The sequence below is a fragment of the Polypterus senegalus genome, chromosome 11 (assembly GCF_016835505.1).
Source record: "Polypterus senegalus isolate Bchr_013 chromosome 11, ASM1683550v1, whole genome shotgun sequence".
Classification (NCBI taxonomy): domain Eukaryota; kingdom Metazoa; phylum Chordata; class Cladistia; order Polypteriformes; family Polypteridae; genus Polypterus; species Polypterus senegalus.
In genome coordinates, this window is record NC_053164.1 from 25,077,316 (window position 1) to 25,099,850 (window position 22,535).

At 40.5% G+C, this 22,535-nt stretch overlaps 1 protein-coding gene across 1 annotated transcript in view; it reads right to left on the bottom strand.

The window, feature by feature from the left end:
* Positions 1-22,535, bottom strand: part of LOC120538748 (cGMP-dependent protein kinase 1-like) — a 156,671-nt gene that overhangs the window by 32,842 nt on the left and 101,294 nt on the right. The window contains exon 12 of the mRNA XM_039768184.1: positions 22,383-22,522. Coding sequence (XP_039624118.1) covers positions 22,383-22,522 — 140 coding nt within the window. The remainder of the gene's footprint in view (positions 1-22,382; positions 22,523-22,535) is intronic.

The window sequence follows — 22,535 nt, forward strand, 5'->3', positions numbered from 1 at the left end:
GCACTTTTTGAATGTTGATTGATGGTAAGTACCCACGCTTGTATTTTACACGTAATGTATGGGAGACTTATCTTTTTAGTACACTTTTTAACTTAATATAAGCATGGTTTTTAAAAAGTATTTTTATACATATATTATTTTAAATGACATTGTCATGGGGTGTCCCCTTGGTAGTATGGGGCATAAAGGCAGAACTAAATACTAACACACCATGGGATTTGTTCACACACAACCATCCATCTTCTTTAATGGAACAATGCCCTCCAAAACCTAAATGAATTCATACCAGGACAATTTTGAGGTGGCAATTAACCTTGCAAATAAAATGTTCCTAGAGAAAAAACTCAATTCATTTCAAATTATTCCTACTAAGTTAGCAACTACATAAGAGCCAATGATCATAAATGTAGTACAGGTTGAGCATCCCTAATCCAAAATGCCTGAGACCAAAAGTATTTTGGATATTTTTGGATTTTGTAATATTTGTATATACTGTAATGAAATCACAAATGAGGTAATAAAGTGTTGGGGCATCACCCGGTGACCCTGTGTATTTACAAGAAAGCAACAAACAGTTGTTTGGGAAAGAATCAGTTTAACAACTTTTCAAACATGAGTCCACAACATGACTGATCCGAGATGGCGATGTCTGTGATTTTATATGATCCTGACAGGAAGGGGCGGGTCCAGGAAGGCAGACAACGGACATGATGTCAGCAAATGGAATGGCTGCCAGTCTTCCATTCTGTAGATGGAGGAAGACAGAAGGCATTAGACAACAGCGCCAACCCCTTGTTCAGTGAGTAATTACCACCACTAGAGCCCTTAAGCTGTCTTCTATGTGTGCACGTGAGACAATACATAATGACATACCTTGAATATGAGTCTAAACACAAAATTTATTTAGGTTTCATTACACCTTATACACATAGCCATACATATATTTGTAATAATTTTGTGTATGAAACAGTTTTTGCACAACAGTATCAGCAGAATGACTGCCTTAGCTAAAAAACAACAGCAACAACAACCAGCGGCAGATGTTTAGTCTCCACATGTAATGTGGTGTTTTGATTAATGTGTCACTGCATTAATGCACGGCGGTGACGATGTTTGATAAGAATAATGGGGATGTGCAGGACTGCAGTAACTACAGGGGGATAAAATTGATGAGCCACAGCATGAGTTATGGGAAAGAGTAGTGGATGCTCAGTTAAGAAGGGAGGTGATGATTAGTGACCAGCAGGATGGTTTCATGCCAAGAAAGAGCACCACAGATGCAATGTTTGCTCTGAGGATGTTGATGGAGAAGTTTAGAGAAGGCCAGAAGGAGTTGCATTGCGTCTTTGTGGACCTGGAGAAAGCATATGACAGGGTGCCTCGAGAGGAGCTGTGGTATTGTATGAGGAAGTCGGGAGTGGCAGAGAAGTACGTAAAAAGTTGCACAGGATATGTACGAGGGGAGTGTGACAGTGGTGAGGTCTGTGGTAGAAGTGACGGATGCATTCAAGGTGGTGGTGGAATTACATCAGTGATCGGCTCTGAGCCCTTTCTTATTTGCAATGGTGATGGACAGGTTGACATACGAGATTAGACAGGAGTCACCATGGACTATGATGTTTGCTGATGACATTGTGATCTGTAGCGATAGTAGGGAGCAGGTTGAGGAGACCTTGAAGAGGTGGAGATATGCTCTAGAGAGGAGAAGAATGAAGCTCAGTAGGACCACCAAGACAGAATACATGTGTGTGAATGAGAGGGAGGTCAGTGGAATGGTGAGGATGGAGGGAGTAGAGTTGACGAAGTTGGATGAGTTTAAATACTTAGGATCAACAGTACTGAGTAACGGGGATTGCGGAATAGAGGTGAAATAGAGAGTGCAGGCAGGATGGAATAGGTGGAGAAGAGTGTCAGGAGTGATTTGTGACAGACGGGTATCAGCAAGAGTGAAAGGGAAGGTCTACAAGACGATAGTGAGACCAGCTATGTTATATGGGTTGGAGACGGTGGCACTGACCAGAAAGCAGGAGACAGAGCTGGAGGTAGCAGAGTTAAAGATGCTAAGATTTGTATTGGGTGTGACAAGGATGGACAGGATTAGAAATGAGTACATTAGAGGGTCAGCTCAAGTTGGACGGTTGGGAGACAAAGTCAGAGAGGTGAGATTGCATTGGTTTGGACTTGTGCAGAGGAGAGATGCTGGGTATATTGGGAGAAGGATGCTAAGGGTAGAGCTGCCAGGGAAGAGGAAAAGAGGAAGGCCTAAGCGAAGGTTTATGGATGTGGTGAGAGGGGACATGCACGTGAAGGGTGTAACAGAACAAGATGCAGAGGACAGAAAGATATGGAAGAAGATGATCCGCTGTGGTGACCCCTAATGGGAGCAGCCGAAAGAAGAAGAAGGTGACGATGTTTGATAACAACCCGGTGACAACAGAGCGTCACAGCCTATGCCCTCTGTAAGCTGTGCACCATTTTGTGGGTGCTGTGCATTTTTAAACTGCCCCCTAAAGCTTGCCATTCCTATCCACTTAATTCTTCTACATATCATGAAGTTGAGTTTTGAAAGTCTCTAAAGTCCTAAGGTCTACCACACTACTTAGTTGCTTATTCCAAGTGTCTGTGGTCCTCTGTGTAAAGAAAAACTTCCTAATGTTTGTGCGAAATTTACTCTTAACAAGTTTCCAATTGTAAATTCGTATTCTTGATAAACTTTAAAGTCACAGTCTTGGTCCACTGGACTAATTCCCTTCATAATTTTAAACACTTCAATCATGTCTCCTCTTATTCTTCTTTTTTTTAAACTGTAAAGGCTCAGCTCTTTTAATCTTTCCTCATAATTAATCCCCTGTAGCCATGGAATCAGCCTAGTTGCTCTTCTCTGGACCTTTTCTAGCACTGCTATGTCCTTTTTGTAGCCTGAAGACCAAAACTGCACCCAGGACTCCAGATGAGGCCTCACCAGTATGTTATAATGGTTGAGCATAACCTCCTGTGACTTGTACTCCACACATCAGGGCGATATATAACCTGACATTCTGTTAGCCTTCTTAATGGTTTTTGAACACTGTCTGGCAGTTGATAGTGTAGAGTCCACTATGACTCCTAAATCCTTCTTATAAGGTGTACTCTCAATTTTCCGACCTCCCATTGTGTATTCAAACCAAAAACTTTCACTTCCTATGTGTAATACTTAACATTTACTGACATTAAATTTCATCTGCCACAAATCTGCTAAAGCCTGTCTGCTGTCCAAGTCCCTCTGTAATAATTCAATGGATTCCAGATCATCTGTCAATCCACCTATTCTGGTATCATCTGCAAGCTTAACCAGCTTGTTACTTATATATATTTTTCTATATATTAAAAATAGCAGCGGCCCTAGTACTGACCCCTGTGGTTCCTCGCACCATCACCCTCTGCTTCCTGTGTCTGAGCCAATTCTGCACCCATCTGGAAGCAGCACCCTGAACTCCCACTTCTTTTAGTTTGATGCCCAACCTCTCATGTGGCACCTTATCAAAAGCTTCCTGAATGTCAAGATAAATAATATCATATGCTCCACTTTGATCAAATCCTCATAGAATTCCAGCTTTTTGGTAAAACAGGACCTCCCTCTTCTGAACTCATGCTCACTGTTCAGTACATTTCCTGTTGTTGCCATGTTCTGCTCAATCTTATCCTTAATAATTCCTTCCATTAATTGTCCTGTGATGCATGTTAAGCTTACAGGCCTTATAGTTACTTGGATCTGCCCAGTCACCCTTTTAATACAACAGTGTAATGTTTGCCATTTTCTAGTCCTTCACAATTCCCTAAGTGCACAGTGACTTCCTAAGAGTATGCGTCAATGGTTTATATATGTACTCGCTAACCTCCTTAAGAACTCAAGGGTAAATATTATCTGGCCTTGGTGATTTATTTCGTTACAGCCTATTTAATCTAAGCCGCACTTCTCTCTCTGCAACTTCCAAATCCCTCAGTACCTCCTTAGTGGCCCCTTTTTACTGCTGGGCAGTTAAACGTGGCATTGTTAATAAAAACACTCGGGTCCACCAGACACCTAATTAACTCCTGCAATAAGGTTATGAAAAAATGTACGCCGTAACCAACTCTCCATTTTAAAAATTACTTTTGATGCTTTATTTTCAGAAAGACACAATCATTTTATGCTTTGTCATACGTAATTAAAAAAGATAATAAATTTAAGTAAAAAAAGAAGCACTTTTGTTAAGATTGCAGCAAAAGTACACAAGGGTAACAATCATGGCCAGTGTGTGTGTGTGTGTGTGTGTGCTGGGGGTAGGTTTCCACCTATTCTCATGGTACATGGGAGCAATTTGCAGGAATAAAGGATGAGAACCGCTGCTGTAACCTCTCATTTATTTGATTTTTGTGGCAACTGTATGAAAATACTCAACTTCATTGGAAGCAATAAAATCACAAAAAGAATAAGTGAAATTAGCAAGAATTAATCTTAAATGGAGACATCATATCCACTGAAACTAAAGGATCAGTGACTGTGTGTCTGTTCAATTGCTATGTCTCTGTCATTCCAACAGTTGGCACATCAAAACATGTTTATAAAATGCATTGCATTGTCATTCCAACAAACATTAGCACTGCTTTTACAATTCCTCACCGCTCGGCATATAACAGAGACAGATGCATTGTGTGGTGCACTACAAATGTTAACGCCGAAGTCTGCATTGATTACTTAGATTTCATCACATCTGAAACGGGTAACACAACTACCATAGTGTAACATTTAAACGAATACCCTGACTGTGTGTGAGTGCGCCTTTCATGTTGTCTCAGAAATCTTTTATTTGGCTCCTACCCTGCGTCTGATGCTGCTGGGATTGTCTTTGGCAGCCCACAGTCTCACAGTGGAATAAATGACCTGCCAAAATGAAGGCATCAGTACATTTAAACATCATGTAATCACATCTTTAGTCCAACATTTCCATGGCTTACCATCTGGGCATTAGTCAGTAAGGTGGAGTGGTGGCTCTGAGGCTAGGGATCTGCACTGGCAATCGGAAGGTTGCCAGTTCAAATGCCAAAAGGGACTCTGCTCTGTTGGGCCCTTAACCAGCAATTGCTGAGCGCATTGAGTAGTGAGAAACGCGCTATACAAATGCAAAGAATTATTATTATTAAGGTCAACTAATTGTAGGTTAGGCTCAGTCACCTTCACAGCCCCAAGCGGGGCAATGGTGTTTTATAAAATCAATGAACTGTCTGATTCTAATTGTGTTTTATTATTGTTGCCCTTCTATGGGTTAGTTCTTGTCTTGTGCCCATTTCTGTCGGGTTAGTAAAGGCTCAAGAGTCTTGTGACCTTGAAATAAATAACTAGGCTAGAAAATGCATTGATGAAGTTTACTGCATTTTTACATATTTTAGACAGAGTAGCTAAAAACAGGAATATGGCGCACACCAGGTAATCTGACTTGTATTTTATACTACCTGGCACTGTCCGGGTATATCTGAAGAATGGGTTGAGGAAAGAAAGTCAAGGGTTATGTGTCTTTTTTAAATGGTGCCACTGTTGTTACTGCCAGCTGTCTCATCTGTCATCTACATCCTTTATTAATGTCGCTGCTCTCATGAGTTAAGTATTCGTTCTTTTTGGATCTGATTGGATTCCTAGAATTGCGGTAACTCCTTGCTGGGTTGTAAGCACGAATGCTGCATTGGCCGATTTAGGCTCTTAGTTCAAGATGGAAAGCTCGTTGTGCTTAAATTATGAAGAAAAGATGACAAAGCAGGAGTTAAATAACCACCCTTGGATTCTCCTTTGTGTTGTGCTGGACTTCCCCTCTTGAACTTACATTACAGTGGGCAGAAGCAGAATGCAGCATTGCCCTTGTACAGGAAGTAATGTTAAACTCTGGCCAGTTTGTCAGATAATCCGGCTACAATCTATTCAGATGTTTCACCTGGTCTGAGCCAGCAGGTGGCACTGCTGTGTAAACAGTACCATCCATCCATCCACCCACCCATTATCCAGCCCGCTATATCCTATCTACAGGGTCACGGGGTCTGCTGCCACACGGGGGAAATAAAAAACAAAACATTGGGCCCCCCAGCATCATAGGTTTGAATTCCAAAATAATCTATCTTGTTCGCATGGTCCTAGACAGCAACTATGCAAAACTTGGTTCACATTGTCAACGAGTGGAGGAATGTATAGAGAGACATACAGACGGACAGACATTCTATTTAATAAATACAGGGGTGGGCAAACATAGGTTTACAGTTGTTCATATGGAAAAAAGACACAGAGGCTATGAATATCACAATGGCACAGTGCACTGTAAAATCTAGTGTGGCGGACGGCTGAGGGTAATGCCTGGCTGGGACGCCTAGAAGGACTGGGCTACGCGATTGGGCAGCCGTCCTGGTCTGTATGGGGGCCACGGGAACCAAGCATGGAAGCTCAACCCTATTGGGGCCCATGGTCACCACAGGGGGCGCCCGGAGGATTGTGGAGGCCCGGATGTCAGCACTTCCACCACACCATGAAGTGCAGCTGGAAGACCCTCACGGAGCACCTGGAGCACATCCGGGTGGATATAAAAGAGACAAAGCATCAGTGGAGAGGAGTAAAGGCGGCAGGAGATGACCGAAAGAGAGAGATACGGACTGAACTAGGGTGTTTGGTGCAGGACACTGTGTTGTGTGCTGGACTTTTTCAAATAAAGCGTGCGTGTTTTGGAATGTTCTGTGTCTGCCTGTTTGTGTCCAGGCTAACCTTCCACACTAGTAAGCGCTAAAAATTGCCGGCCTCACATACTCACAACTTTAAATCTAAATTGCCCACCCCTGCATATATATATATATAAATCTCTCTATTATAAAAAAAAAATCTTGGAAGGCTTGAAAGGAAACGATACGTGATTTTCTCAGAGACACTTTAATGTCCCGCGAGACAAGGCAGTGAGACAAAAGGAAAGCTGCTGTACAGGCTTTTAAATGATCGAGATGCTGCACGACAAGCAGAAAATGCAGCTCGGTAGCAGCAGCAAGACAGCAGCTGATCTGACCGCATCTCCTTAGCATGCGTTCAAGCTCCCCAACAACGTGAGCGGCAGAGATGTGAAGTGGTTGACGTCTGGCGGGTCCCGGGTGAGGAGCGGACGTATGAGGCGTGGGCGAGCGAAGTGAGCAGGAGGCAAAGCCACCTAGTATATATATATATATATATATATATATATATATATATATATATATATATAAATATATATTGTGGCAAACGACCAGGGACCTTGCCCCACTGGGACGCCTGGAACAAGGAAAGACCGGGAGAGGAGCAATATATTCCCCAGGACACAAGAGGGCAGCCCCCCTGGATTCCGTCAGGGCCACGGATACAGAGCTGGGAAATTCGTCCCTGTGGGGGTCCGTGGCTGCCATCAGGGGGTGTCTGGATGGTTCCTGAGCCATGGACTGCAGGACTTCCGCCACACCAGGAAGTGCTGCCAGAAGATCATCAGGGAGAACCTGGAGCACATCCGGGTGTGCCATAAAAGGGACCACCTCACTCCATTCAGGGAGCCGGAGTTGGGTGGAAGAGGATGAAGCTTGAGACGGGAGGAGTAGAGGCGGAAAAAGAAAAGAAATACAAAAGGGACTGTGAGCTGTGATCATCAGAGGTGACTGTGTGCAGAGGGTGCAGACCTTTAAATATCTGGGAGTGCAGCTGGATGACAAATTGGACTGGACTGCCAATACTGATGCTCTGTGTAAGAAAGGTCAGAGCAGACTATACTTTCTGAGAAGGTTGGCATCCTTCAACATCTGCAGTAAGATGCTGCAGATGTTCTACCAGACGGTTGTGGCGAGTGCCCTCTTCTACACGGTGGTGTGCTGGGGTGGCAGCATAAAGATGAAAGACGCCTCTCGCCTGGACAAACTTGTTAAGAAGGCAGGCTGTATTGTAGGAGTAAAGTTGGACAGTTTAACATCTGTGGCAGAGCGACGGGCACTAAGCAAACTCCTGTCAATCATGAAGAATCCATTGCATCCACTGAACAGTGTCATCTCCAGACAGAGGAGTAGCTTCAGTGACAGACTTTTGTCACCGTCCTGCTCCACTGACAGACTGAGGAGATCGTTCCTCCCCACACTATGGTTTCGACTCTTCAATTCCACTTGGGAGTAAATGCGAACATTAATTTTATTTTAATTTTTTTCATTTTTATTACTATTTAATTTAATATTGTTTCTTTGTATCAGTATACTGCTGCTGGATTATGTGAATTTCACCTTGGGATTAATAAAGTGTCTATCTATCTATCTATCTATCTATCTATCTATCTATCTATCTATCTATCTATCTATCTATCTATCTATCTATCTATCTATCTATTGTGGTGTTTTGTGCACTGTGCGTGTTGTGTACAATAAACGGGTGTGCTTTGAACATCTGGAGTCCGTGTCTGTCTGTGTCGAGGCTGATCTTTCACAATGTATACACACACCCACACACACACACACTGTACCCCCTTGTTGTTAACAGCTCCACAGAGTGTTGAATGTTTCTGCACACTGCACATGTGACAGCACTGCCAGTCCCTCTCCTACACTTCCTGTTGCTGCCGTGATCACTGTGATTGAGCTGAACACATGGCAGCCGTACGTTTCCGAAGAGACAGTCCAGCAGGAATAAGTGCAGGGATTTACTGTCTCATTTGATGCCTTAGAGTCTTAAAAAAGAAAGCAGAAAGAGACCTGTTAATGAGTGAAGGGGGTCTGAAACAATTCTCAGTTTGGAACAAAGAAAAACCAAATCCTTGATAACTGTCGAACAATGAGAGTGACATATGCAATGATTCTGTGGTTTTGTTCTTAGGGCTGATTACTTTGTTCCTTTTTTGCACTTCTTTTGCTATTAATAAATTTTATTGTAATGTTTATTTTAATATCACCATTTTGCCTCTTTTGGACTGTTACAAAACCAGCTTTTCTGTTACAATAAAATCATTATGTGTACAGTATGCATGTCTTTGTTTGTTTTTCTTTTTTGGCCATGGAGATTCCAATTTTGAGGTTTAATGCTTATTTTAATTATTTTGGAAAAGTTTTGATACCATTAGTGTTTTATTTGTATACATGGCACTGTTGAGATGAGGTATGTCACCCAGCCGTGGTGTTTGTGACTTCATGACTTCATGTTTGTGACTCCAGTGTCAGTATGCATTATCCTTAGATGGACAAGCAGCATCTTGTTCTTTTTTAGAGTAGTCAGTTTACTTCCTAAGCAGGCGCTAGCAGCAGGTTCTGTACTGTCTCAGAGTGGACACTGCGTATTTAAAGAGACAGACCAGGAAATTCTGTATAGTTGAAAGCATAGGACAACATTTGATACACAGTTTGTCTGACTGAGTTTTCATTAAGCAAAAAAGAAAACCCAAACTTGAAGTCAAAAGTATGTAGCCAAAATCCAGAGAGAACAAAAGCAAGAAAATACACTCAAAGTCTTTACAGGACTTCTCAGCAATCTCCGATAGCCCTGACGTTGTAACCTGCCGCACAGCTGACTTTACACACACAACAAAAGCTCCAAACCGGTGACTCTCAGGAGAAACAAACATGGCACCAAAAACAAGGTAACATGATTTTAAATAGCGTTAAATACATTAAAAAATACAGCTGCAATGTTTGAACTCCTCATAATTCAAAACCACACAGAAAGAGAAAAAAAAACTTTATTCAAGTAGAGAAAACAAAACAGGAAGTACGGGCAAAGAAATTTATCATATGGAGAATACAACTGACAATAATGAACTGTGAATTAAATTAGACATAGATAAATAAAAGACCTATGTGTGTGTGTGTGTGTGAAATCAAACAAACACCTAGGACTAGATAATGTTTAATCTCGAGTTCTTAAGGAGGCTAGTGAGTACATATATAAACCCTTGACACATATTTTTAGGAAATCACTGCACATTGGAGAGATTCTGAAGGACTGGAAAATGGCAAATATTATATAAAAAGGGTGACAGGGCAGATCCAAGCAACTATGGGCCAGTAAGCTTAACATGCAGCACAGGAAAATTAATGGAAGGAATTATTAAGGATAAGATTGAGCAACACATGGCAAGGACAGGAGTTATTAGGAACAGTCAGCATGGGGTCAGAAGAGGGAGGTCGTGTTTTACTAACATGTTGGAATTCTATGAGGTTGCAACAAAAGCATACGATCAGAGTGGAGCTTATGATATTATTCATCTGGACTTTCTGAAAGCATTTGATAAGGTGCCACATGAGAGGTGGGAGTTCAGGGTGTGGTGTGTAGATGGGTGCAGAATTGGATCAGACACAGGAAGCAGAGGGTGATGATGCGAGGAACCTCATCACAATTGGCCACTGTTAAGAGTGGTGTCCACAGGGGTCAGTGCTAGGGCCGCTGCTATTTTTAACATATACAGTAGAAATGATTTGGATAGGAATATAAGTAACAAGCTGGTTAAGTTTGCAAATGATACCAAGACAGGTGGAATAGCAGATCATTTTGGAATCATCACAGAAGGACTTGGACAGCAGACAGGCTTGGGCAGATTTGTGGCAGATGAAATTTAATGTCAGTAAATGTAAAGTATTACACATAGGAAACAAAAATGTAAAAATCAAGAGTACACCTTATGAGAAGGATTTAGGAGTCATAGTGGACTCTAAGCTATTGAATTCCCGACAGTGTTCAGAAGCCATTAAGAAGGCTAACAGAATGCCAGGTTATATAACACCTTGATGTGTGGAGTAAAAGTCACAGGAGGTTCTGCTCAGCCTTTATAATGCACTGGTGAGGCCTCATCTGGAATACTGGGTGCAGTTTTGGTCTCCAGGCAACAAAAAGGACATAGCAGCACTAGAAAAGGTCCAGAGAAGAGCGACATGGCTGATTTCAGGGCTACATTATGAGGAAAGATTAAAAGAGCTGAGCCTTTACAGTTTAAGCTAAAGAAGACTAAGAGGTGACATGACTGAAGTGTTTAAAATTATGAAGGGAATTAGTCCAGTGGATCGAGACTGTTATTTTAAAATGAGCTCATCAAGAAAACGGGGACACAGTTGGAAACTTGTTAAAGATAAACTTCACACAAACATTAGGAAGTTTTTCTTTACACAAAGCAAGATAGACACTTGGAATAAGCTACCAAGTAGTGTAGTAGACAGTAAGACGTTAGAGACTTTCAAAACTCGACTCGATGTTATTTTAGGAGAAATAAGTGGATAGGACTGGCGAGCTTTGTTGGGCTGAATGGCCTGTTCTTGTCTAGAGTGTTCTAATGTTCTAATGTGTGTGTAAGGAGCACTTTGCTCTGCTCACGCTCAACCACAGTCACTAGATGGAGCACTCATGGACTTTTAAAACTTTTTCGGTGCTTGCACACACCTCATTTCTCACTGCGTGTGAGTGTGTGCATGTATGGAGCAGTCTGCTCTGCTTACGCTCTGCTATAGCCACGGGAGTTGGTGTGAATTGTACAGAAGATGTAGAAGCTTATATACAGTAAGTGTAACTTGCACTTGGTGCGATTGTGCATGCACTTTAACATTTTTTCTGTGCTTGCATGCTCCTCACTTCTCATTCAACCCAAGCAGACAAACTCAGCTTTGTGATACAAGCCTGTTGTACGTTCACACTATATGTTTGCCTGAGTCAGCTTCCAGCCTGTCCTGTTCAATTTGTGGCATAGCTGCCCTCAACTACACGTCCATCTCGGACAAGATACGACTGTCCCGACACATTTAGGTGACACCTCTGCAAGTCCACCAATACAGTAAAACTGCTAGGCAGTCTTCGGTTTGTTTTTTCTTCTGAAGACCACCCACAGCTAGAATATTCACAGCGCATCACTTTTTCCACATTTTGTTATGTTACATCCTTATTCCAGAATGAATTAAATTCATTTTTTTTCCTCAGAATTCTACACACAACACCCCCATAATGAGAACGTGAAAAACGTTTACTTGAGGTTTTTGATAATTTATTAAAAATAAAAAAATTGAGAAAGCACATGTACATAAGTATTCACAGTCTTTGCCATGAAGCTCAAAATTGAGCAAAATTGAGCTGAGGTGCATCCTGTCTCCCCTGATCATCCTTGAGATGTTTCTGCAGCTTAATTGGAGTCCACCTGTGGTAAATTCAGTTGATTGGACATGATTTGGAAAGGAACACACCTGTCTATAGAAGGTCCCACAGTTGACAGTTCATGTCAGAGCACAAACCAAACATGAAGTCAAAGGAATTGTCTGTAGACCTCCGAGGCAGGATTGTCTCGAGGCACAAATCTGGGGAAGGTTACAGAAAAATTTCTGCTGCTTTGAAGGTCCCAATGAGCACAGTGGCCTCATCATCCATAAGTGGAAGAAGTTCAAAACCACCAGGACTCTTCCTAGAGCTGGCTGGCCATCTAAACTGAGCGATTGGGGGAGAAGGGCCTTAGTCAAGGAGGTGACCAAGAACCCGATAGTCACTCTGTCAGAGCTCCAGAAGTCCTCTGTGGAGAGAGGAGAACCTTCCAGAAGGACAACCATCTCTGCAGCAATCCACCAATCAGGCCTGTATGGTAGAATGGCCAGACGGAAGCCACTCCTTAGTAAAAGGCACACGGCAGCCCACCTGGAGTTTGCCAAAAGGCACCTGAAGGACTCTCAAACCATGAGAAACAAAATTCTCTGGTCTGATGAGACAAAGATTGAACTCTTTGGTGTGAATGCCAGGCATCACGTTTGGAGGAAACCAGGCACCGCTCATCACCAGCCTAATACCATCCCTACAGTGAAGCTGGTGGTGGCAGCATCATGCTGTGGGGATGTTTTTCAGTGGCAGGAACTCGGAGACTAGTCAGGATAAAGGGAAAGATGACTGCAGCAATGGACAGAGACATCCTGGATGAAAACCTGCTCCAGAGCACTCTTGACCTCAGACTGGGGCGACGGTTCATCTTTCAGCAGGGCAACGACCCTAAGCACACAGCCAAGATATCAAAGGAGTGACTTCAGGAGAAATCTGTGAATGTCCTTGAGTGGCCCAGCCAGAGCCCAGACTTGAATTTGATTGAACATCTCTGGAGAGATCTTAAAATGGCTGTGCACCGACGCTTCCCATCCATCCTGATGGAGCTTGAGAGGTGCTGCAAAGAGGAATGGGCGAAACTGGCCAAGGATAGGTGTGCCAAGCTTGTGGCATCATATTCAAAAAGACTTGAGGCTGAAATTGCTGCCAAAGGTGCATCGACAAAGTATTGAGCAAAGGCTGTGAATACTTATGTACATGTGATTTCTCAGTTTTTTTATTTTTAATAAATCTGTAAAAACCTCAAGCAAACTTTTTTCACGTTGTTGTTATGGGGTGTTGTGTGTAGAATTCTGAGGAAAAAAATGAATTTAATTCATTTTGGAATAAGGCTGTAACAAAACAAAATGTGGAAAAAGTGATGCACTGTGAATACTTTCCAGATGCACTGTATCTCAAAACATACCTAAAAGCATAAACAAACCGTACTTTTACCTGTTGACATTTTTTTTTGATATTTTTTACTTTAACCTTTTAACTAATATTAGTGCAGACTGCTAGATATTGACCAAAAATTTGAAATTTTCCTCGATCTCAGTCTGCATCCTTTGGTTAATTTCTTTGGATTGTGCAAAACTAACTTTAGTATTAGCCTGGGCTAACTAGGATCAGCGTGAACAATCTGCCTAAGAAAGATTATTCTTGTTATTATTGTTATTTCCATGTGAAGTGAGGCCTTTAGAGTTTGGGATGTAAGCTGTGCATTACAAAAAGAGAAGAGTAGAAAGTGCAGACAAATGAACAACAAAAGAGAGAAGAACACAAAGAAACTGGCAAGATCTCTGAGGACTGAACAACAATCTGAAGCAACTCTGTATCCTGACTTGAAGACTCCTCTGTCATCACCTTTATTTTCTTCAAAAGTATTTTTAATAAGACTCATTTCAAATATATTTCCTACTTTTGCTGCCAATCAACATAATAATGTTGATTTTATGCTGTGTGAGTGAGCTATTCAGGTATACTGTTAAGAGCACCTGGTGTGCGTTTTGGCCACAACCTCAGTGTGACGACTTGTCGTTTGATTCTTGGTAGCTTGGTTATTATTGGTCCATTTTTACTTTCTTGTATAAATAGTAAAGACAAAGTATAGAAATCGTAAAAAAATTTGACATTGAGATTTTGATGAATCGTGACGTTTTAGACGTTCCTGAATCTGAAAATACCATTTTTGAAATTATGTCTGCCTTTGTGTCTCTGTGTCTGTGTGTAAACACAATAACTCAAAAACGCTTTGACTTCGGTACAATATGAAAACAGTAAGCTGCTGTGTTCCTGGTAATACATTTAATTTTATCATATTTTTTTTTCCACCATCATTATCATAATTAAATGTAGGTAAATGCAGTTTTACATATATCAATTTATTGCAACAAATATTATATAATGCTAACAGTTTTTCTATGTTTTTAGGTGACTATAACTCTTTTTACTTTGCACATAATCTAAGTAATGCATATGTAATCATGAAAAAATTCTACCACCGTTTTCGATCTCCCTAAGTGTGAAAATATCTTTTTAATATAAAGCTTGATTATAAACGTCGACAAATGAGTCTGTATCGATATAATCAATTAATTATGTTGACAAATAAAGACATGATATTTGGAAAATACTGCACAACAGGAAATGGATATGATGACCTTTTCCTCTATCTCAGTATATGAGAAAGTCGAGGGGAGCACACTCATGATTTTTGTTCCTATTGTGACTTTGCCTAAGCATGCTGCCTCCAGGTAATTTTGTTCACTCACAATAATCTTCGGACACGTACGTATCTCAGAACACTTTTCTTCCTGATAGACAAAATCTTGAGTGTTAATTTTGCTACATTTTTTAATTGATGTTTTTGTGCTTTTCTGTCCTTTGTGGTTCACAGAACTGCATTCTGTCAGGCATGCAACCATCAGATGTATCCACAAGGGTATTTCAGCAGGAAAGACTGAGATAATGGGATGCAGTTCATTGTGCTCCCCGGTAAAGTGTGGCCAGTGGTGGACCTCGATTATTGGGGTCTGAAGCTTGAACTGTTATGGGGGCCTCTTTGAAACCAGCAACAAGGTCTTCAGTGGACTTGTTCCATGACAGATCACCACAAATATTTTTTAAAAATGTAAGCACAATATCTCAGACTTTGATTAAAACTGCTGTATTGGATCGACCGCAAGCAACAAAATATGCTTGTATTTTTACAATTATGGCTAACCTAAGATAGTTTTAATAAAACTTTTACATTTCTGTCAAAAATGTTAACAGTGCATTAAAATTACAGTTATTTTATATTAAATATATTTTAAAAAACATCCATAATCTGAACAATTTTTAATTCATGGTTAGCCTTCCTGATACTTTAATAACCGTTTTGGTTTGAATCCTACCTGACAGGGAGAAAATATTTTGTTAGTTGTGGTAATTACAACTCGAAGACACATGATATCCAATATGGTGTTCCACAAGGCTCTATCCTGGGTCCGCTGCTCTTCTCAATCTACATGCTTCCGTTAGGTCAGATTATCTCAGGGCACAACGTGAGCTACCACAGCTATGCTGATGACACACAGCTGTACTTATCAATAGCACCTGATGACCCCGATTCTATTGATTCACTAACACAATGTCTGACTAGTATCTCAGAATGGATGAATAGTAATTTTCTCAAGTTAAATAAAGAGAAAACTGAAATCTTAGTGATCAGCAATAATGGATACAATGAGGCTATTAGAAATAAACTCGATGCATTAGGATTAAAAGTCAAGACGGAGGTAAAAAGCTTAGGGGTAACTGTTGACTGTAATCTGAATTTTAAATCGCATATTAATCAGATCATTAGGACAGCATTTTTTCACTTAAGAAACATAAGTAAAGTTAGACCTCTTTTATCACTGAAAGATGCTGAGAAATTAGTTCACGCGTTTGTTTTCAGTCGACTAGATTACTGTAATGCACTCCTCTCAGGACTACCCAAAAAAGATATAAATCACTTGCAACGAGTGCAGAATGCAGCTGCTAGAATCCTAACTAGGAAAAGAAAATCCGAACACATTACTCCAGTTTTGATGTCACTACACTGGTTACCTGTGTCATTCAGGATTGACTTTAAAATTCTGCTTATGTTTTATAAAGCCTTAAATAATCTCGCCCCATCTTATATATCGGAATGTCTGACATCTTATATTCCAAATCATAACCTTAGATCCTCAAATGAGTGTCTCCTTAGAATTCCAAAAGCAAAACTTAAAAGAAGTGGTGAGGCGGCCTTCTGCTGCTATGCACCTAAAATCTGGAATAGCCTGCCAATAGGAATTCGCCAGTCTGATACAGTAGAGCACTTTAAAACACTGCTGAAAACACATTACTTTAACATGGCCTTCTCATAACTTCAATTTAACTTAATCCTGATACTCTGTATGTTCAATTTGCTCATAATAACTACTCATGGTGGCTCTAAAATCTGTACTGACCCCTACTCTCTCTTCTGTTTCTTTTTCCGGTTTCTTTGTGGTGGTGGCCTGCGCCACCTCCACCTACTCAAAGCTTCATGATGCTCCAACAATGATGGATGGATTAAAAGGCAGAAGTCTACGTGACCATCATCATCATGTCCTTCCATGAGAACCCTAAATCCAAAGAGGTCTGTTTCATTTATGTTAGGTAGAATGCCCAGAGGGGACTGGGCAGTTTAATGGTCTGGAATCCCTACAGATTTTTTTTTTTTGTTTTTTCTGTCCCCCCTGGCCATTGGACCTTACTCTTATTCTATGTTAATTAATGTTGACTTATTTTATTTTCTTACTGTGTCTTTTATTTTTCTATTTTTCATTATGTAAAGCACTTTGAGCTACTTTTTGTATGAAAATGTTCAATATAAATAAATGTTGTTGTTGTTTTGTTTAATTTTAACTATTATTTTGTATTGAATTACACTACATTAGTATTAAAAGCCTCCTAATGTTTTCCATAATGCCTTGCTAGGATGTGATAATTCTTGTAGTGAATTCACCTTCAGATGTGCACTGCATTAGCACAATAATAACTAACAGTAGTCCAAAAAAAAAACCCAGAAAAGTGGCATTTATTTGAATAATTTAATTACCATTTCACATGTAGATGTGCACTATATTAGAACTTTAACAAAACAGTATAGAAGAAATAAAAAAGCTGCACAATGTTGCATTAACAAGAATAACCTGAGTACCTTAGAATTCCAAGAACAAAACTTAAAAGTACCTTCAAGCTGCTGTTACACTCCATTCCAGCTCTGCTCTTCTGAGTCCTTAAATATGGCTCTGCTAAATATTAGACTAGTAACCAGCAAGACCTTTTTTGCATTAACGATCTCATCAGTGATAGGAAAATGAACTTTCTCTCACTAAGTGAAACATGGCTTAACTCAGATGGTGCTGCCGGATTAACTGAAGCAGCAGCTCCAAATTACAGCTTTATTTATTCATTTTGCTAAGGCAAAAAAAGGAGGAATAAAAATGACGATATTGGTACATTCACGTCCTTCAAGTGTATAGCCTTTGTTATTCAAGGTGTCTCCTATTCACTTGTATTGACCATCTATAGGCCTACAAAATATAATGTGTCCTTTAATGAGGAACTCTCAGATTTAATATCTGTAATGATAACTAACTATGACAGGTTCCTAATTGTAGGCGATTTTAATTTCCATGTGTACAACTAGTGTGACCCAAAAGCAAGAGAATTCATGTACTTACTGCACTCTATTGATCTTAGTCAGCACGTCAGCCAGCCCACACATAAGGGAGGACACATGCTAGATTTAGTTATTTCAAAAGGATTAAAAGTTGACGTGAAGCTGGTTATGGATGCCTGTGTTTTGGACCATTTTTGCATATTATTTAATGTAAAAATACTGATAAGTACAACTAATGAGAAGTGTATTGTTAAAAAATATTATTTTGATACTTCAGCAGCTTCTAGGCTTGCTAATATTCTAACCAATTAGTCAGGTTGCAGTGCTTACCTCAATAGTTCTAACAAAGTAAATATTAAGGTGGAAATGTTAATTCTAAAGTAAGAGCTGCAGTAGATATCCCTTAGCTGAAAAGACAGCTGAACAATCAATCGTCCAGCACTATTATACCATGGAAGACACAAAGAGTGTCTGATTTAAAGAAAACATGCCAGAGAGCTGAGCGTAAATGGAGAAAAGCCAAACTGATAGTCCACTATGAAATAATGACGGCAAAAAAAAAAATGAATATAACAATGCTGTCAGCCTTGAGAGGCAGTCCTATTTCTCTAAAATTACAAAAGATAATGCTGGTAATTCAACTACTGATTATCTTTTTAAACAGTGCGCTCAATGGAATGCCTCCTTAAAGCTACTGGTGAAACTTGTACTTGAAATAACATAGTACAACCTCCCAAATTTAATCTAATTGAATCCCAGCATTCCCTTTTAAGTGAATTAAATTCTTTTAATGGAATAGATCAACCCAAACTATGTAAAACAATGTCTCAACTTAAACTCTCCACCCGTGTCCTTGACCCAGCAGTACTAATGGGCTTTTTTAAAGAAGTCTCCAATGTGTTAATTGTTACTTTACTTGATATAGTGAACTCATCATTAGATACGGGGGTCTTCCCAGACTGTCTAAATGCTGCAGTTTTTAAGCCCCCGTTCAAGAACAGTAATCTCGCCTCCTCCATCTTTGACAACTTTAGACCAATTTCTAACCCGCCTTTCTTAGGTCAAATTCTAGAAAAGACAGTTAAGTAGCTCCATGATTACTTGATTCAACATTCTTTTCTTGACAATTTTCAGTCAGGTTTTAGAACAAACCATAGTAGTGAAACTGCACCGGTTAAAGTAGTAAATGATTTGTGGGTTAATGAGGACAGAGGCTGCATATCTATTCTTGCTCTCTTTGACATGAGTGCAGAATTTGACACCATAGACCACAGTATTCTTGTAAATCACCTTAGTCAATGGCTGAGGCCTATCTGACATTGTCTTAAATTGGTTTCAACCTTAACAAGCAGAAAATTCTTTTTTAGTTGTGGTGATTGTTCTTCGGAGATCCATGATATTTTATATGGTGCACCACAAGGATCTGTTCTGGGCCCATTGCTCTTTTCAATCTACATGCTTCCATTAGTTCAGATTATCTCAAAGCACAAGATGGGCTACCACACCTATGCAGATGACACACAGCTTTATTTATCTATAGCACCCACTGACCCCGATGCTCTTGACTCTCTGATCCAATGTCTTAGAAGTATTTCTGATTGGATGAGTAGTACCTTTCTGAAACTAAATAAGGAAAAAACAGAACTCTAATTGATTGGCAAACATGGATATGGCGAGGATATTAGTTCTGTCTTTTCATTCACTTTCTGTTGTATCCTCAAACCCTCCCTTTTTAGACAACTGTGTCTTTCCAGAAGTGTTCAACCATCAATAAATAATTATGCGGCGTTTGTTATGCTGCGGGTTCACTATTGTGTTGTATTTTGCTCTCTCCAGAGTTCCATCTTTTCATTCACTTACTGTTGTATTTTCACACCAACCTGTTTTAGACAACTGTGTCTTTCCAGAAGTGTTTAGCATTCAATAAATAATTATGCATGAGATTGAGCGTGTGTCTAGGCGTTTGTAAGCCGTTGAACCCCATTCAGGCCGCAAACAGTAGAATTCCCACTAAGTGCGACTCATTCGCGCCCACTGTTTTCGTCCCTACCCTTTGTACACACCCCCTCCCACACGTTGACTGTTTAATAGAGACATGTTTCTCGCGGAGGTGAATTGCCATATGCAGCGTGTAAAACTGTTTGCGAGGGGTATCCCATGGGATCCTTAAAACATTCCTTTACAACTGAGGTTAAAACACAATGAAGTGAGCAGTCTTTAAAAAATGAGTTTTCGGTTACGACGCACGACCGCGTGCAGCATAGCAAACTGTTTTACACGATACATACAGCAATTTGCATCCGCGACAAACATGCGTCTTCTTAGATGCTCCTGCACTTTGTACACACCCCCCTCCCACCTCGCTACGCCGCACAGACGATTGTGTGTTGGTTCGTTCCGTGCATTGTTACAATGTTGCTTTTCTTGCTCATTTATTACATTACCGATTTTTCAAATGTTCATTTTCTCCCTGTGCTTAAAAATCATTAAAAAACCGGCCTGATTATGCGGCGTATGGTACGCCGCGGGTTGGCTAGTGCATATTAACCAGATTACTAGGATGGCATTCTTTCCCTTAAGGAATATAGCAAAAGTTAGACCTTTTATAATTTTACAAGATGATGAAAAATTAGTTCACGATTTTGCTTTTAGTCAACTAGATTAATTATAATACTCTCCTAACAGGAACACCAAAGAAAGAAATCAATCATTTACAATTAGTGCAGAATGAAGCAGCCAAAATCACAACTAGAAAAAGAAAATTTGAGCACATCTCACTAGCTTTAGCATTGTTACATTGGTTACCTGTGACTTTAAAACACTACTAATGGTTTATAAAGCATTAAATAATTTTACTCCTTGGTATATTTTTAAATGCCTGTCCCCTGCACTCCAAGTCATAACCTTTGATCTTTGAATAGAGGTCTGCTTATAATGCCAAGGGTCAACCTGAAAAGAAGTGCTGAGGTGAGGTGGTAGATCTGCCCGAGAGTGGCCGACAGTACAGATCTGGGTGAGCCAATATGAAAAAGTCATAATTAAAAGATTGTGAAGTAAAGCTTTTTAAACAAACGTGTACACAGTCCAAAAGATCAAAATGAATGAAGAAGACCATGAAGAGAGAGTAAAAAATGAAATCTAAAATGAGCAAAGATACTTACACAATGAAACACGGGTTAAACACACATGGCAGAGGATCATTAACTGGCCCTTGACTAAATTCCAAAAAGTCAGCCAAAGTCAAAAAGCACAACAAAATACAAACACCAGTCACCAGAGGAGCTCTAAATGGTGGCTCCCCATTTGATCTTCGACTTTTTATTTCTGTTAAACCTCTTAGCAGGCGAGTGTCATATAACAGGTGCTGTATAACAGATGGAGAGAAATGGAAGGGGCGAGGGACAAAATTGCAAATGACTGGCAGGCTAGTGGAACAGCTCCAGATCATGCCAGATATAAAGTGAAACCCTCAGAAAAGAGGAAGCCCATTAAAAATAATTACCGTATATACTCACGGATAAGTTCTCCAGCGGATAAGTTGGGACTTGATTTTACAATATAATTTCTGGTATTGGGCAGCACGGTGGCGCAGTGGTAGTGCTGCTGCCTCGCAGTTAGGAGACCTGAGTTCCCTTCCCGGGTCCTCCCTGCGTGGAGTTTGCATGTTGTCTGCGTGGGTTCCCTCCGGTTTCCTCCCACAGTCCAAAGACATGCATGTTAGGTGGATTGGCAATCCTAAATTGTGCCGTGTGCCCTGTGGTGGGCTGGCACCCTGCCCGGGGTTTGTTTCCTGCCTTTCACCCTGTGTTGACTGGGATTGGCTCCAGCAGACCCCCGTGACACTGTAGTTAGGATATAACGGGTTGGATAATGGATGGATGGATTTCTGGTATTTTATAATGTCGGTCATATATATCGAAAGTAGAAAACTCACGCTATTGGTACAAGGGATTATGATATGCTAACGCCCACCTGAGAGACTAACCATGGAGGACACGCCGTTTTTCTTCTATGTGGGTGCGGCAATGAGCTGTATCAGCGTGTGCTCCTCACCTCTCTCTCTATTGTGCCTACGTGACCACAGGGTAATGCCCGAACTATTCCGAAGCAACGTGAGCACTGATGTGTATTTTTTATATCTCACACCCTCATACACCTTTATCATAAGAGCATTCCTTATCTATGATGGAGCGTTCGATCAGAAGAAAATACGAAGCTGGTTTTAAATTAAACGTTGTTGAAGTAGCGAAAGAAATTGGTAACTGTGCTGCTGCAACCAAATTCGATGCATCTGAGAAACTGGTGATGTGAAAAAGAAAATGTAAGGGGTGTATAAGTCGGGGTCTGATTTTATGATCGATTTTTTGGGTTTAAAGACCCGACTTATACGTGAGTATATACGGTAAATAGAAGAAAGTGCTGGGATGGAAAATGACACCAATCCTAACCCACTGCATTGTATGACTTCTTTTTATTATTTTGTATTCCTGAAGATCATTTACTAGCTGGGCAAGAGGACAAGAAGTAAAAGGGGAAAGGAGACAAAAAGAATAAAGATTTGTTTCTATTTCCCCTTGTGATATTAACATGAAAATGATCAATGTAGTGAAATGGCACCGAGTTCACCTGACAATGAAATCGCAGTGAGCCTCCTGCATGATGCATTTCTCGGAAAGGATGTGGCCTTGCTGCCGTGTATCCACGATGTGCTGCTTCTTTAAAACTTTCATTGCAAATGTCTGGGACGTGTCACTCTTGAGCTGCACCTGGGAATTCAGG